This window comes from Camarhynchus parvulus, chromosome Z (genome assembly GCF_901933205.1).
Source record: "Camarhynchus parvulus chromosome Z, STF_HiC, whole genome shotgun sequence".
In the NCBI taxonomy this organism is placed as follows: domain Eukaryota; kingdom Metazoa; phylum Chordata; class Aves; order Passeriformes; family Thraupidae; genus Camarhynchus; species Camarhynchus parvulus.
In genome coordinates, this window is record NC_044601.1 from 23,221,321 (window position 1) to 23,237,500 (window position 16,180).

The 16,180-nt window shown below is 39.3% G+C and overlaps 1 protein-coding gene across 2 annotated transcripts; it reads left to right on the forward strand.

Moving 5' to 3' along the window:
* Window positions 1-111: 111 nt before the first annotated feature.
* CZH9orf85 (chromosome Z C9orf85 homolog) lies at window positions 112-14,965 on the forward strand. Of its 2 annotated transcripts, XM_030969394.1 has the most exons (4): window positions 112-238; window positions 9,614-9,720; window positions 11,949-12,062; window positions 12,863-14,965. In XM_030969394.1, the coding sequence occupies exons 1-4, from the start codon at window positions 137-139 to the stop codon at window positions 13,038-13,040; spliced, it is 501 nt and encodes a 166-aa protein (XP_030825254.1). In that variant the 5' UTR covers window positions 112-136; the 3' UTR covers window positions 13,041-14,965. The 2 variants fall into 2 exon arrangements, with proteins under 2 accessions (XP_030825254.1, XP_030825255.1); XM_030969395.1 differs by lacking the exons at window positions 11,949-12,062; window positions 12,863-14,965 and adding an exon at window positions 10,337-11,234 and having other exon boundaries at window positions 114-238.
* The last annotated feature ends 1,215 nt before the right edge of the window (window positions 14,966-16,180 follow it).

The following is a 16,180-nucleotide window of genomic DNA, read 5'->3' on the forward strand; positions in this document are numbered from 1 at the left end:
GCAGACTGCACCGGCGCGGGGGGCGACCGGGGCGGGGCCCCTCGGGCCGCAGCGCCAATGGGGGCGCAGCCGCGGCGGCGCCGCCCAGCGCGGGCGGGCCGGGGAGCGGTTCCGGGGCACGCGGCGGCGGCCCGCAATGAGCTCGGAGCGGGGGAACGTGTCCCGCACGCGGCCCCAGCGGTACCAGAACGCGCACGCCTTCAAGAATGACAAGTACGACACCAGCGCTCGGTGCAAGGTAGGCGGGGGCGGGCCCGGGCCGGGACACACGGGGCTGTCGCGGCCTCAAGAGCCACCCCTGTACAGGCAATGCAGCGCTTGGGGCCGGAGCTGGGAAGGGCTTCTTGCCGAAATCGTGGGCACGTCCCCCCACGGCCTCTGAAGCCATGCCCTGTCCGTGTGAGGTCTGGGACCAGGTCTTGATGCGCTTCGGGATCGCGAAGGAAGTCACGTGGCGCTGGATGCCGAGGGACCGTTTCAGGGATGGCGGTACCTCTGGCCCGGGTCCGCCCGCACCAGGCAGTGCTGCTAGGAGAGAATCGTAACAAGACATTTTAGACAGTTGTCATTGTAGGCAAATGTGTAGTGTGAGACTTGAATCATACTTATGACATGAAAGGACCTAGTTAAGCCAAAGAATTGTAAGAGGAAGACTGAAATAAAGCGCTTACATTTGTGCAGTGAGTGCAGCAATTAAGTGTTCAATGGCGTGTTATCCATATGACTTCTTGAAAGGCATTATCCATATGACATCTTTTCTTTGGTCTTCTCAAAGTTTGTGACTCTGTTGTCATAACTCAGAAGTCTTGATGTTTAGAAAGCTTCGTTTGAACAGCTTTCCCCCATCTCACATAAACACCCAGCTTCAGTTGGCATACATTTGAGATAACTTTCATGTGTGCTTTAATGTGAGCTCTTCAGATTAGTTAGATAGAAAGGTGTGTTCAGCTAGTCTTGTCATCACTTTTGCTACAAAAGTTATCATCTTCACTCTGTTGTTCCAGAAGACTGTTTTGTCTTTTTTGGTACTAAGTAGGGAAGGGGAAATGGTCTACAATATATTCTTGAAATATGCTCTGCGCTTTTAGTTTTGGTAACATAATATGCGGAAGGGGCTGAAGAACTCGATGTGTCTGAGCAGTAACACCACCGAAGTGCAATGTTTCATCTTGCAGGCTAAACCGGGAAGGTGACTAAGACAAAACGGAGGATGAACAATCTAGGAGAGTTTATCTGGTGCTGTTGTTGTCATATCGATATCCCTTTAACTGAACCTGCCTGGCTTGTCAAAAAGAGCTGGGAGGAGGGGAACAAAGTAGTAAGTTAAAGCCTTGATGCCAAAGAGGGAGGTTTGGGTTTTTTGTGAGTTTGTTTTGGTTGGTTTTTGAGATTTTTTTTTAGGACCGGTTCTGCAAGTTGAACAGGCTGCTTTCCTGGGATTCTAAGCAGTGACAGTATTATTTATTGTATGAGTCACTGCATGACCTCTCATAGGAGAGTATTTTCTGTCTGGTACAAACACACACACACACACACACAAAAATGTTGTAGAGAGCTGGTCTATCAAAAAAGTTTTCAAAGAGAAACTGAATTCTGGTATCTGTTTTGTAACTGAAGTAATCACTTTAATACACACGTGACTGTTTTTCTGTTTTCTTCCCTTTGACAATAATTGATATCCTATAGGACTGGCTGCATGATGTCATGCACTCAAGAAAATATTTTTTTTAATGTGGCCAAGGTTAGCTGTGGACATCAACTTGTCTTTTTTTTTTTTCCATTTAAAGCAAATTATTTCTTTTCTCTCTGTTCCTGCTGGGTCATGGAGAGGGCTGAGTGTATGGAAGTAGCATCCTGAAGAATGTGCATCCTATTGTGGGGTTAGGTAATGTTTGGTAAGGGGAAAGGATATGTTCCTTTTTCTTAGGGCATCCTGTCATGTACAAATTCAAGTCCTAAGGTACTGCCGTGTTTTAGGAATTATATTCCCCAGTTTAGTGTTGTAACTGAAACGCTCTAAACCATGCACCACTCACTCACCTCTCTCCCTGCATAGCCCTGGAGAAGAGAATTGGAGGCACAAAAGGCAAGGATCACAGGTTCAGATAAGGACAATTTACTGGAAACAGCAAATGAAATAAGAAAACAGTCACAGCAACCGTGTAGAAGAGATGATTCACACACAGGCGTTCACTATGTGGGACCCCTGGCAGTACCAGACCACACCATGCTATGTGACCTGAAAGGGACCCCTCCCTCCACTCCTGCAAAATGATGTGAGGTGGTATGGAATAACCTTAGTGTCCTAGCCTAGAAAAATTAACCCTGGCTTGGCCAGAACCAGGGCCGGGATACACAGGGATCAGTATAATGATGCTGGCCCCCTTTTGCTGTTTTGAAGAAGTTAGACTAGCAAAGATTAAGTTGTGATTAATGTCATAGTTTAGATATGGACTATGCTAAATGATGACGGTCTTGCATCTCTGTCTTTTGCAGTCCTTGATGATCACATATATAATGGATGTTCAAGGTGTGATGAGGAAAAGGAAGAAATCATAGAAAGTCTGTTGTAGGGACTGATAAAGGAGTGGGACATACTTCTTTCTATCTCTCATTAGCTCAGTAGATCAAAAGAATGCTTAAAGCTTCTCAAAGAAAATGGATCTCCTGCAAATCACTGTTAAACATGTGGGGGATTTTGTGTTTAGCCTGTCTTCTGTTGTGCGCTGTCCAATGCAATGCTATCTTGAAAGGCTGCAAAATGCTTATCAGCTTAAAATTTGGATCCTGCTGCAATTGTACACTGCATTAACAATGTTGAATATTTACTACAATAGCTTCAGGTTGTACAGTGGGTGGAGTTGAGGTAGTTAATTATGGTGTTATTGCTATTTCTTTCAGTGAAGCAGTCTCTGTAGAGGACATTAATCTAATAGGATTTTGACTTTTCTCTGCTGGCAGCCATTATCCAGTTGTTTTTTTGGTGTTTTGAACTGTTTTGTGCTTTTTGTCTGACACTGACCGTGGCATCCATTTTCTAATCTTAGAGGCCACAGACCTGATTACTTGAGAACATGCTAGAAGATCCACCTGTCTTTCCTCTAATGATCAGTCTTTACTACAGCATTACTACAGCATTGCTCTTGAGGCTTGTTGAGGTGAAACATCCTTGCAACAAAGTACACTGCCTCTCTACTGTATTTGGGAAACAGCTACAACAGTGCTGGAAAAGTGTGCATCTTAGGATGACCTGAAGAAGGAATAGCCAGGACAGGGTAAGACACTGTCTTGTTAGTTACTGAATCTTGGAATTTGTTTACTGGTGTTTGCATTACATGGTATATTCCAGAATAGCTCTTTGCAGCACTGAGCTGAGGAATATACATTATGTTATATGAATATACATTTTATGTAAAGTATATTACATAAGTCATCATGAAAACTGCAGTAGTTCTAGAAATGAAAGCAAGTATCATTTAATGAGAAGATTTAGAATTCCATTGTAGTAAGATGGTAAACCACAAAGCGATTCGTATTTACACTCAAAGGACTGATTTGTTTCTCCATTTCGTTCCTTTCTTTAAGATGATAATTCATATTTCCCTAAATTTCAGGGGTTATTACCTTTGAACCTCACCTTTACCACAGTGTTAATGTCAGTTCCTTTTCTAGCCAGGTGCATGGATAAATCACTTGTTTTAGTTGAAACACTGGTTTGGACTGTGGGAAAGCGCTAGGTAGAGAACAGCTGAATGTAGAGCTTAAATGCTGAGTCAGTAATCATATTTTGAAACACAGAAGGGAGATAGAGATAAACCAGTGGCCAACTGGAATTGTTAGATAACCATATTGCAGTTTTTTAGATAACGTTCTTGCTGCAATGTAGAGTAGCGTGGTAGGCTGAAGTCTACTCTCTAGCCACTCCTTTTACTCTGGGTTCAGAAGTACATTCAGTTTTGGGTTGTAGCCTTTCATGTAGGGAGAATAGGAGTAAAGATAATATCTGCTCTGGACTCTAACCTAACTCTGGAGGTGGGGCACAGAGTGAGAGAAAGAATGTGTGGGTACGTGCAGGAGGTGTGTCTGGTGTGTGTGTATGTGTCTTTGTGTATTTTCCATTCTTTCTGGGGGAGATGATGAGAGTCTTTCCAGTGCTCTCTTAAATGCTATATGCATATGTTGCTTAAGTTTTGAAATACACTTGATGAGAAAACGTCTGTAGAAAAAGGATTTTCAAGTAATGCTGATACAATATGGGAGCAAGCGAAGCTCTGTGGAGGACAATTTCAGCCTGTGTAATGTGTACTGGAACCCTGAAATCTGGCATCTGGTAGCTCAGTTTCACATTTGTCAGTCTGCAGTGACCTTCTTTACCTGCTTAGTAGTCATGCGCTGGAGGTCCTGTGGAGTTTTGGTTTTTTGATGAGTTCATTTGTTCAGAAATCCTGCATTCACCCTTGTGCTGCATTCAGCCTTACTGGTTGAAGCAGTGCCACCTGTGTTTCTGACAAGGAAGTTTATGGGTGACATTAACATTACACTCAGTTACAGCAGAATGGACCACTGATATGTGCTCATTAGAAGGAATCTGCTTCCAGTAGAGGAAGTCAAAATACCCATAGGTTCACACATAATTAGAAGCTTACAAACAGATGGTGAAGCTTCTTTGCAGCCCTGTCATTACATCCTACCTGTGAGTGCTTTAATGCTAGTTTTAGCTAGGGATTATTTTGTGTGCCAGGTTAGTAGGTGTAGGTGCATTCGTTTACTTTAATACATTCTGAACTGCTTTTGGCAGGTTGTTATGTGATTTAATGTTAGGTTATGTGATCAGAGGATGTTGATTTGTTAATGTACAACTGAATGTGCTTATAGTGTGCACATGGAGCATTTTGTGGCATCATACCTTAAGGCTGCTTAGGTATGTCTGTATTGCATAACTGTAGTTTCCCTGGTGAATGTATAGATGTACCACAAGCACTGGATGAGTTGCACTTTTCCTTGGAGCAAAGTATGCTAAAGAAAAGAGAGCTATTGACTAAAACAGGGAAATGAGCATAAAGAAAACCCCAGAGAAACTGCTGCAACAGGAACATAATCTAACATGTTGGAGTAGTTTTCACTCCAAGAAGTTAGTTTTACACCAAGAAATTAATTTCAAGCACTACCTCCTATTTGTGTATGAGGCCCTGACTACCTGCATAAAAGCTGGGTAGAAAAGTTGGAAAAGAATAATGAAGTTTACTACCTTTTTTCAGGGCTTTGTGGGCTGTTAGGTTTTTTAATACCCTCAAGGAAAAGCAAGCTATTAAATGGGCAAAAGGAAAAAAATATGAGTTTGTGAGAGTTTAAACAATATACAAAATACATTAAAAAGTAAATATTAATAGGAAAAGTAAGCACTAGTGGAGTTTATTTGACTTCCCCATTCTGACTGGGAACTGAGAAACAAGAAAATTTGTCTTCAGGTTTATTATGAGAACTTCTCTCACATGCTTTTTTAGCATTTTCAAAAATCTGAGAAAACAGACTATTCAAATCTTTCATTAGAGACGTCCTTCTTTACTTCTTCAAGTCTGTATTGCTTTTGAAAGTGGTGTGTTATGGTCAGGGGAGATGCTGAATGAAGTGTAAAAAAACACAGTAAATTAACAATTTGTTTTAGTAATGGTAGCACATAAATACCATGCCTTTTTTTCTGAGCAAAATAAATCTAAAAGACAAACACAAGTTAAACTCTCTAACTGCTTTCTTTACATCAATTAATTCTCTATTGACTTTCTAAACCAACTGCCTGATAGGGTTGTAAAGTCTTAGTGGCTCTTGTATTCAGATGTGCTGAGCCAATGATTAATTACAACGCCCCATACTTGAGGCATCAAAATTTAGTAAAAAATACAGGAAATTGCTGAAGAGGGGGAATGTGCTCTATGTGTGCCCCTTAGAAGGAGGAAGTTAGAACTTAAAGCTGTTGTCTTTCTTCCAGTCTGTGACCTTTTGAGCAGATGCAATGTGATTCCTTTATGAATAGCTGTGTAAGATTTGTGCTATTACCATGTTGAAACTTCCAGGTATCTTAACGCCTGGATCAGGATACTTAAAGTGATTTTTGATGCACACGAATGTGATGACGGAATCATATAATGGTTTGGGTTGAAAGGGACCTTAAAGATCATCTAGTTCCAATCCCCCTCTCTTGAGCAGAGACACCTCCCTCTAGACCAGGTTGCTCAGAGCCCCATCCAGCCTGGTCTTGAACACTGCCAAGGGTGGGACATCCACAGCTTCAATGGGGAAGCTGTTCCAGTGCCTCACCACCCACACAGTAAAGAATTTTTTCCTAAGATCTGGTCTAAACTTACAGTCTTTCATTTTGAAGCCATTCCCCCTTGGCTTGTGACTATGTCCTTTTGTAAAAGTCCCTCTCCAGCTATCTCGTAGCCCCCTTCTGGTACTGGGAGGTGCTCTAAGGTCTTCCCAGAGCCTTCTCCAGGCTGAACAGCTTCAACTCTCAGCCTGCCTTCGCAGGAAAGGTGCTCTAGTCCTTCTGCTAGGAAGGGTGGTCTACCTAGTGACCTTCCTTTGGACTTGCTCTGACAAGTCTGTGTCTTTCTTGTGTTGTCTCATCATCCAGATCTGAATGCTTATATGGTGTCTCGCAAGAGCAGTGTGAAGGGGCAGAATCCCTGTGCCTGTGCTTTAGCTTTCCTAACCATCTCCTTGGCTCGATTCCTTCCAGACTACTTTCCCCTCCTCATGCCCTCTGTAAGCTAGCTGTTTAAATTTCTCCAGGAGCTCTTTGTCCACCCATGCAGGCATCTCAGTTTTCTTTCTTGATTTCCTCTTTGTAGGGATGCATTGCAATTGAACCTGAAGGAGACAACTCTTCAATATCATCCAGCTCTTTTGGGCTGCTCTTCCCTCCATGGTTCTACCCCATGGCACTCTACTAAGAATATCCTTGAAAATCCTGAAGTCTGCTCTCTTGTAGTCCAGGGTAGTGATCTTCTTCCCAAGCTCCTGACTGTCCCAAGGTCCTTAAAATCCACTGCTTCATGGTTACTGCAGCTCAGGCTGCCCTTGAGCTTCACCTTCACCAGCTCCTCCTTGTTGGTGAGAACAGGGTCCAGCACAGCACCTCTGCTTGTTGGCTCCCCTCTCACTTGGAGAAGGTGGTTGTCATCAGTGTACGTGAGGCACCTCTTGGATTGCCTATGCCTTGCTGTACTGTCCCTTCATCTTTGGCATCTTCAGCTTTTGGGATGGTCAGTGTTTCAGTTTGATTGGAAAAAGAAGAAAAAAGAAATACAATCCCTCTGTGATTCTTGTGTATGGGGAAGAGCTTTATAAAGCTCCATGAACAATAACTATGTGTATTTACTTGTTCCATAGCAAATATTAAGCAGAATTTTTAATAGGCTGCCTGTTTGATGAACTTTGGATTTGCTTCAGATAAGAGGTTTCTGAAGTAGTTTCTGATCATTCTTCAGGGTGTGCAGTCCTGAACACAGACTCTTGCATTCCAGGAGCTTTAGGCTTTGCTGAGCCTGCCTCTGGATCACTCCGTGGCACAGCTCCCAACCCCAGCCCCAGCTGTGATGTCAGGATGTGTTAAGGGAAAATACGTAATTTTCATCCAGGAGGCTAACTGCTTCTTTGGAAGGACAGCCATCTCCCTTCAGCTTAAGCTTCTGCAGTCTTTTGACTTTCACTGGATTCTGCCTTAGCAAAACTAAAAACAGCTGGTAACAATAAATGTATCCCTACCTGGAAAAACAAATTAGAGTGTATCTTACTGGCCTCCTGCATTACCAGTCAGTGCAAGTCAGGGGAGTGAGGGGAAGCGCTGGGAAGTTCATGCTAATTTGCAGGTTGTGGGGAGCTTGTGGGCTATAGTGCTCAGAGCCTTATTTCATGCTGGACAAGTGCTGAAAACAAGGCTTGTCTTTGAATTGCATGAATTTTGAAAGACTGAACACAGGCACTGCTCACAGCAGTTTGAATTGCAAGATATTGAATTGTGAGATATTAAATTGCCTTTAACGGATATCTACTGGGAACTTACTGATGATTTTCTTCTCTCAGAAATTTTGCACATTAAGCAATTGTTGGTATTTTTTGGAAAATATATCCACAATGCATCGGAACCACATCTTTCTGTATTCAAAATTCAAGCAGTATGCAAAATCTTGTTTGGTTGGCTTCTTAATATGCCAAGTCTGTATTTGATCATTTAGAACATAATTTTCTTCTAACTGAAGCAGCCAGAAAGCACCACACATTCAGTTAACCACACCACAGGAACACTCATATTGAATGAGCAAGTTTAATAAAAAATGAGACAATGGAACACAAGTCACAGAGTATAGTCTCACTTGAAAGCAGCGTCTCCTCTGCCATATGATTTTTTTTGGAATAGAATAAGATACTGTGTTTTTAAAGCTTGCCTTGTTTTTTTGGTCTTATGTATTGAAGTAGAGCTTTGTGGAGTAGTAAGAAACTCTTGTGAGTCATAAAAGGAGGAAATTACTTCAGAAGATGCTGTATTGGTAGAGTAATTTTTTTTCAGTTTATTTGTGAAAAAGTAACATCAGTTGAAGTCCCAATTAATGCAGAATGACTCCTTTTAGGTATGCTAAGAAGTAGATGTGGTTTAAACAATTTTAATAATGCAATGTTGATATGGTAGCCATTTTTAAACTATCTTAAAAAATACATTTTTTATTATATGAGGTTTTTAACCCTGAAATTTCTAGTTTTAAATTTCTCAATTAATATGAACACCCATATGATAGACAACATTAGTGCTGGCATTCTTAAATAGAGAAGAAATAAAATTGGATTGAGCTTACAAGGACAAAGCTTGTTATTTAAGGTAAAAGTGTAGTTTGGTACCATTTCCCATCTCAGAATACCTTCTCTTGTGTAAATACTACTAGCCGGTTGACATTTTATATTTCTGAGAAAGCTAAACACAAAATGTTGTAGGAGATATTAAGGTAAATTTTTCATTGTCTCAAAAATGTACCATGGTTTAAATTACCATTTAAAAAAAGTTATCTTAGATGCAGAGAACAGAAATGTTTTTCATAAAGGGAGGCTAGGATTAGAGAGAGATTGAATAATTTGACTGCAAGTAGTGTGTGGATTCTACTTTGTGGTTATCTGAGGAAAAATCCTGAGACTATTGAAACTATGTAGTATAGTGATAGCTTAAGCAATAATAAGTTAAATGCTACATCTTGTAAGTTGTCTTTTTTAGTCAAAAGCTGCGTATTTCAGGGCTTATTTCTTCTTTAATCCATTTTGTAAAATTTATAGAGATGAAAAGAATTAAATACCTACAGTAATCAATTCTCAGCAATATAACAGAAAGAAGTACGACTATTAAGATAATTAAAATCATCATCATCATCATCTATTCTTTAATTTCAAGGTATCCTTTCCATTGAAGAAAATCTGTAGACAAATGTATATGAAAAGCTTAATGTTAATACCAAGCAAACATGTTTATAGTACTGTATCAATTATAAGATGGGTAAAAATGCTTTCTAAGCAAGATTTTACTCTTTACCGCAGGAAGTCATTAATGTATTTTTTTTTACTTATTCAGAAAATAAATGCTAAGCTTCATGATGGAGTGTGTCAGCATTGCAAAGGTATCTTGGAGTGGCGAGTAAAATTCAGAAAGTACAAGCTACTGACAAAACCTAAAAAATGGTGAGTAAATATATTTTTTGTTAATTGTTGGTCATGTAGTTTGTGAGCTTTTGGAAAATATTCTGGCTTTGGAAACTCAGAAGAAGAAGCTACTTTTATGCAATATTTTTAAAATGTGTAGTCTGAAATGACAACATATAGGCAATGTTAATTTTCTAATTCATAAGTCTTTTGTTGTAAACTTCTGAAAAGAAGACACAGAGGAAGAGCAACTGCTTCCGTCTTTGCTGTTAAAACTGGTTGAACTGTGGACCTGTAGGTTTCCAATACTGTCAGTGTCCTCCTGAACAAAAAGTCCTACCTGAACATGTAACACAATTTTCTAAGGTCTTGTTTCACATCTGTATTAGAGGGATCTGCACATCTCTTGCCTTCTGTACTTTGCTAATGTTTGCAATACATGCATTTCATTACCTCTTAGCACGTTTTCTCCTTTTCTCTAAGAAACTATAATCCTAAGTAGCAAATGTTGGGATTGTTTGCATAGAGTTCTGTATTGCTTGTTTTTGTGTAACTCTATGACAAAGATGATAAATACTTTAACCTATCACAAACATATAATTTTAATTTTCTGAAGGAGATGCTCTCTGCTTCCTTCTTATTTGCTCTGTTGCAGAGGTCCTTACCTCCTGTGGTAGCAGACACAGCCAGTGTTTCAGCAATGAAACATAGAACTCACAGAAACCACAGCTGGGCTGTGGTGCACAATACAGCCAGGTTTGTCACAGTAGCTTGTATTTTGGTATTAGTAACCAGTGTCACCCTTTCATGTAAAGAACAAATGATTAGGTAGAAGGCTTGCTGAATAAAAAATAAGAATTCTATGTTCTGTGCCCCACAGATGAAGTTGAGTTTTCCACTTTTTCCTCAAATAACTATGTTATTTGTGCATCCTGTTTTGTTTTGTTTTGTTTTTCCCAAAGGGAAGAGAGCAGGCAAAAACCCCATGTAAATCAGGGAAGCATTGGGCAGCTTCTTAATTGTTCTGAACAACTGTTTAAAGAACTGTTTAAACAACTGTTTTGAAGAACTGTTCTGAATGTTCTAAAGTGGCATTTTAGAACAGCAGCTTATAAAAGAATATGTGATGTTCTCTCTCATATTTTTGAATGAAGAAGTTGTTCCTCAGAGCATTCTAGCTTTACAGATGATGATTTCTATGCCAGCAGTACAATGGCTGGATGAGCCATTGTTCTGCAAGGACAAGACTAGGAAAATTTTCAACAGATGAAACTTCTGGGTGAAGTAAAAGCCTAATAGACATTAAAAATGTGACGATTTAAAAAAAAAGTAATCTTTGTATTGCAAAAGATGGGGATGGAGGACTTCCCTGTACCTTGAATAATACCTCAATTATTTTTAGTTTTGTAACATCTTTAAAATTATGAGTCTTAGTACAACCACAAGTATACCCTACTTTACTTCTGAGTGTTTAGTTATTAGAAGTCAAACTATTTTTAAAAAAATATATACATCTGCCTTGCATTGGTATTGCCTCTGTTTAGTATGACATGTCTGGGAAGAACTTTTGAGGCATTAAAAATTACTGTCAAGAGAGCAGCATTACATGGGGTATATTGTTCCAGTTATATTCTCCAGATATACAAGGTTTTAGAAATGTCAGCTGAATGTTAAGCCACAGAATTTTGGAAATTACAAAATCCACAGAATATTATCACATTTTGAAAAGGAATGGCCCAAGCCCTCTACCTTATTAGGTTGGGTTTGTTGAGAATACTGTTCCATGCAGGCTTGTGTTCATAGAAAACAAAGTCTAGGACTGACTCAGTTTATACTGTGAGAAGTTCAAGAGGAAGTAATTTCAGTGTTTCAACCGAAAGCTTTTTATTTGTAAAGTCCATGTACTTTTTTATGCCATATGCTGCTTTTATCATTAAACCGGAAGTTGTGCAATTTTAAAGTAAAAACTGCCTACTGAAATGAACGGAAATATTTGTTCTGTCAACTTAAATATAAAATTCTTTATTTAATGTTTCTTTTTCAATACTTGTTTTATTAATTCTTCCTGAGGAAAGTAAGGGAGAAGGGTGAATGGCAATGATTTTGATTATGCTACTTGATAAAACACTGAGTGTTTAATTTGAAATCAGCCTAAGATGTGTTGTTCCTCTTTTGTGTTTGTTCCTCTTTTGTATATTGTATTTGAACACAGAATGTTTAGTAAGTGTCCACAATATTTTTTAATCATATTTTCTTTCTCTTCGCAGTGTGAAATGCCTCCAGAAGACTGTAAAAGATCCTTATCATATTATTTGTCGACCATGTGCTGGTAAACTAGAAATCTGTGCTAAGTGTGGGAAACAAGAAGAAATAGTGATTCCGTAAGTAGCTCATAGAGTACATAGTTTCAGTCTTGTACTGATAATTCCCCTTGTAATAAGCCTTGTTTGGAAACTGGCGAGAAGTTGTCATAATTTATGCCATTTTCTCAATTATCCCAACATGAATCAGTAGGAGTCATTTTCCTCACTTTCTTCAGATGCATCTGGGGGTAAAATGCTTATTGATGTTAGTGAGGCTGAGACAACAAAAGTCCTACTTGGATAAGGCATTTTAGCACCAATGGGTAAATTGTATTTCTTCTTAACAGAGCACTTCAAAATGGGTTTTGATGTAGAGCATCATAAAATATGCACAAGCCACTTTACTGCTGGCATTTTGTCTGCCACTTGATGATTCAGTTAGTAGTGAACAGAAGAACTAAACAAGGACTGATATTAAGCACAGTTACCACAGTACATTTAGCAGGCTTTTGGCTTTTTGGCTTTTTTTGCTGGTGCTCTCTATTAAGCATGATACATAAAACATTAATTTACTAGTTTGTGACAACAATCCAGCAGTTGCTTACTTGGTCAAGTTGTTCAAATATTTACTTTTCCTTCTTTGCAGTCTCTTCTGTACTAAAGACTATTTTATGCATACTTTACTGTGTTTTATATCCTTCCTATTTAGTGTGAAGTAACTCTGGGGACTTTTACTGCCCCTCTCCTCCTTCTTCCCACCTCCTGCCATCTTCCATCCTACATTGGGATGGAATGCCAGGAGGATATTCTATCCTCTGTCTCATTCTTGTTTAAATTCCAGAAATAGGTGCTGATAATATCCCTCTTGCTTTCTACAGGATTGATAAAGGACAAGACAGAACTGACAGTGAGACTTCTAAAAATGACCAAGAGAGCAGTAAATTGAAGGATGAGCTGGATTTTGATACAAATTTCACTAGTGCAGACAGTGATGAAGATTCTGATGCGCTTGAAGAACAATTTAAAAGTATGAATTTTGAAAAAACAGAGATCTAAAAAGCTGTGTTTATGGAAGAGTTTATATGCCATCAAATATGGTAAACCAGTGCTTGCCCTTAAACTACTCCAAACCCTAATTAGACATCTAAGGTCCTTGTATGTTAATTTTGGCATTGTCTATGATGATGCATGTGGGGATTTGTATTAATACACATTTTTATGTATTAGGAACAGAATTTCTTTGAAAATATTCAGAAAATATTCAATATCCTATCTGTAAGCATAGTTATTTATTTCATACATATAACAACTTCCTGTTTTTATGGAATAAAGTCTCTTTGTGTAATTGTTCGAAATTCAGTATTATGTGACCATTTGAAGTGCTATTGCTACCTGGAAACCTGCCTGAAAGTCTAGAGCAAACACGGATAGGAAGAGCTAAAGCAGCTATAACAGTTTTCTGAAGGAAGAACTTGCAGCATTCTGTCAATGAGTTTCCAAATGGGATCTTACCGTAGGCCAAGGTTTTAGTTCATTTTTTTTCCCCACAAAAAAGAAACAAGTGTGTAAATGCCATCACCAGTACAGTTCATGAGCAGTTAAAGCTTATTTACCATGTATAAGTGCGCATTACAGATTTGTGACCTTGTTACTACCAATATTTTGTAAAGAAGAAACCTGCAGACTGTAGAATTTCTCATCACACTTTAGTTTCATTTTCAGAATTCAGAGATTCATCTGGATCTGATGTGATATGAAAAGACTTGCATAGTGGAGTGATGCATATAAAGTTACTCCCTTCCCAGTTTCTATTCCAGTGTTGATTAAGCTGTACAAAGAACTTAACTGAAGCTGCAGTAACTGTCTTTACAGGATTTAGGATGGTCTGATTTCTTTTGTCTTCCTACTCTTGACATTTAACTAACAGTATATATATACATTAACCTGTGACAATATGATATGCCACATCTGCTTTGGTGCTTTGCCTGATTTGCAATACTGAGCATGGAAAAACTTGATTCTCAAACTACATTTTTCAAATGCTCTGTGAGGAAGTTCAGCTCTGAGGTTGTTGCCCATCCCTGCCTTGGAATGAAGGAAATACTGAAACTTGATTCTTTGGGTGCAGATAGGCACCCGATGTCTGTCCTGTCAAGCTGGAAAACACCAAGAAGTGTTCAGTGGCAGAAAAGGAGTTGTCAGGTGTGTTCAGAAGTGTTGGATCTGAAGGTTATCTGAAGGTTTCATTGACAGATAAGTCTTCCCAACAGGACAGCAATGATATCTGACTTAGTGTCACATCTGTTGTCCTGCCAGTTGACGTCAACAATGGCAGAGTAAACAAGGAATATCCCATGCACACACTGCAGATGACCAGGTAGGAGGGTGCATGGAAAGAAGTTAATAAGTAAGATGGAGTAATAGCTTCAGAAAGGGTCTCTCTGTAGGAAGAACCAAAATTGAATTTGGCTTTTGAAAGTGCCATACGTATGGGAAATGTTCATCCAGTTGGAAAAATTTATAACGGCCTTGTTCTTTGTTGAAAGGTGAGAGGAAATCCTGGAATGATAGGAAAGCATGTGATGGAACTGGCAGAAACTGGATAATGAGAAAATAAGGGGAAGAATTCTCTTCTCATAGTGGTGACACAACCTGTCAGTACCAGGAGTGAGCAGAGTGACAGAGATAAACAATGTGTTGCAACACAGTACAAAAATGTTTGTACAATGGGAAAGTCTGTGAAGTCTTCATGTCACACTCCTGATACTCTGTTCAGAGCTGGTACTATCGCTGATGAAACTGTGCTCTGAGTGAGTACAGCTGCAGTGGTGGCTGGCTGGTATTAGTCCAGCCTGCCTGCAGACAGTTTTGGTTCTGGCAAGCCTTCTGTCTTTGGTTGTAGCTGTGGATGAAGGATATACTGCTGGAAATAATTTCTGCAACACCATTTAACATGGTGGTTGTGAGTCAGCTTATAAAATGGCAGCTTTGCAAGGGAAAAGGAGTTTGCATTTTACTGAAGATTAGGATATATTTGGAACTGCATTAAGCTATTATAACTCATACTATAAGAGTTCTGGGTATCAGGGGTTTGGTTTTGTTTCTTTTTGAGGAACTTATTGAACAGAGGATGATGCAGGAGTAGGACCCCTTTAAATGCTGATCTTCAGGATAATCATATAGAAATAAGAATATTTTTTTAAAAGGTGATCAAAAGTCATCAAAGATTTTTGAGATCTTCAGGGTAGTCATCTAGATGGAATGATTTTTAGTTTTTAATAGAGGTTTTGAAACCTTTCTGCCTATTCTTTCACAAATAATAATGAGTTTGTGTCTATAAACATCAAGGAAATGAAAAATACCGCAGTGCCTGCAGGATACTGAGATGCAGTTTAAACAGTGTTACTGATTGGAGGTTCCAGGATTTGTCTGGACCTTGCAATGCCTCACCAAGTAAATTACTTGAAGAAGAAAATGATAGATGTTAATTAGTCATCTGAAGAATACTTGATGCATCACTAGTGATGCAGTGATGTTGCTGACAGCTGAGTTCCTGTTACGAGGTTGTCCTTAGCAGTGTCATTTGCCATGACTCAACACTGAAGTAATTAATTAGGTAGTGGACTGCCGGTATGTGTGAGGCAGGCATGCCAGATGATTCTTACTCCACAAGGGGAAATGCTCATCGTAGCTGGAGCTGCCAGAATTCAACATGCTTGACTTGCACACATTTCTGGGAACCAAATTCCTATGTATAAGGATTTCTTGGGACAACCTGGATTCATTGCATAATGATGAGAGTCTGATGTGGGCACAGTGCTACGTTCTAGAGTAATTCCTTAACAATCTTCTCTGTCAAAGTTCACAGGCATCTCTGAGACATCCTATCATCAAATGTTTTGAAGGATCAGGTAATGCAAAAAACATAGCCCCATGATTTTACTTCCAGTTTTGCATGGCCTGAGCTCTTCTATTCTTGTCTTGGGTACTGGTTAATCTGTATTCCTCCAAAATACTGTAATAATACCAGCCTCTGAAGGTTTATAGAACTACCGGTTAATTAAGAAAAGTACAGCTTGCTTTCTCCCTGTAATGGGCATGTACTTGGATGTTGAGATGTAAATCACAGCATTAGCAAGGAAAATAGAGGAAAATATAGCTGGTCATCAAATGTGAGCCACCTTGTAAACCTATAA

Excerpts from the sequence above, each read along its gene's own strand:
- CZH9orf85 (XM_030969394.1), top strand. The coding sequence starts at position 137 with ATGAGCTCGGAGCGGGGGAACGTGTCCCGCACGCGGCCCCAGCGGTAC. Across the intron at positions 9,721-11,948 it reads CTGACAAAACCTAAAAAATG|TGTGAAATGCCTCCAGAAGA; the intron begins GTGAGTAAATAT and ends TTCTCTTCGCAG. Across the intron at positions 12,063-12,862 it reads CAAGAAGAAATAGTGATTCC|GATTGATAAAGGACAAGACA; the intron begins GTAAGTAGCTCA and ends TGCTTTCTACAG.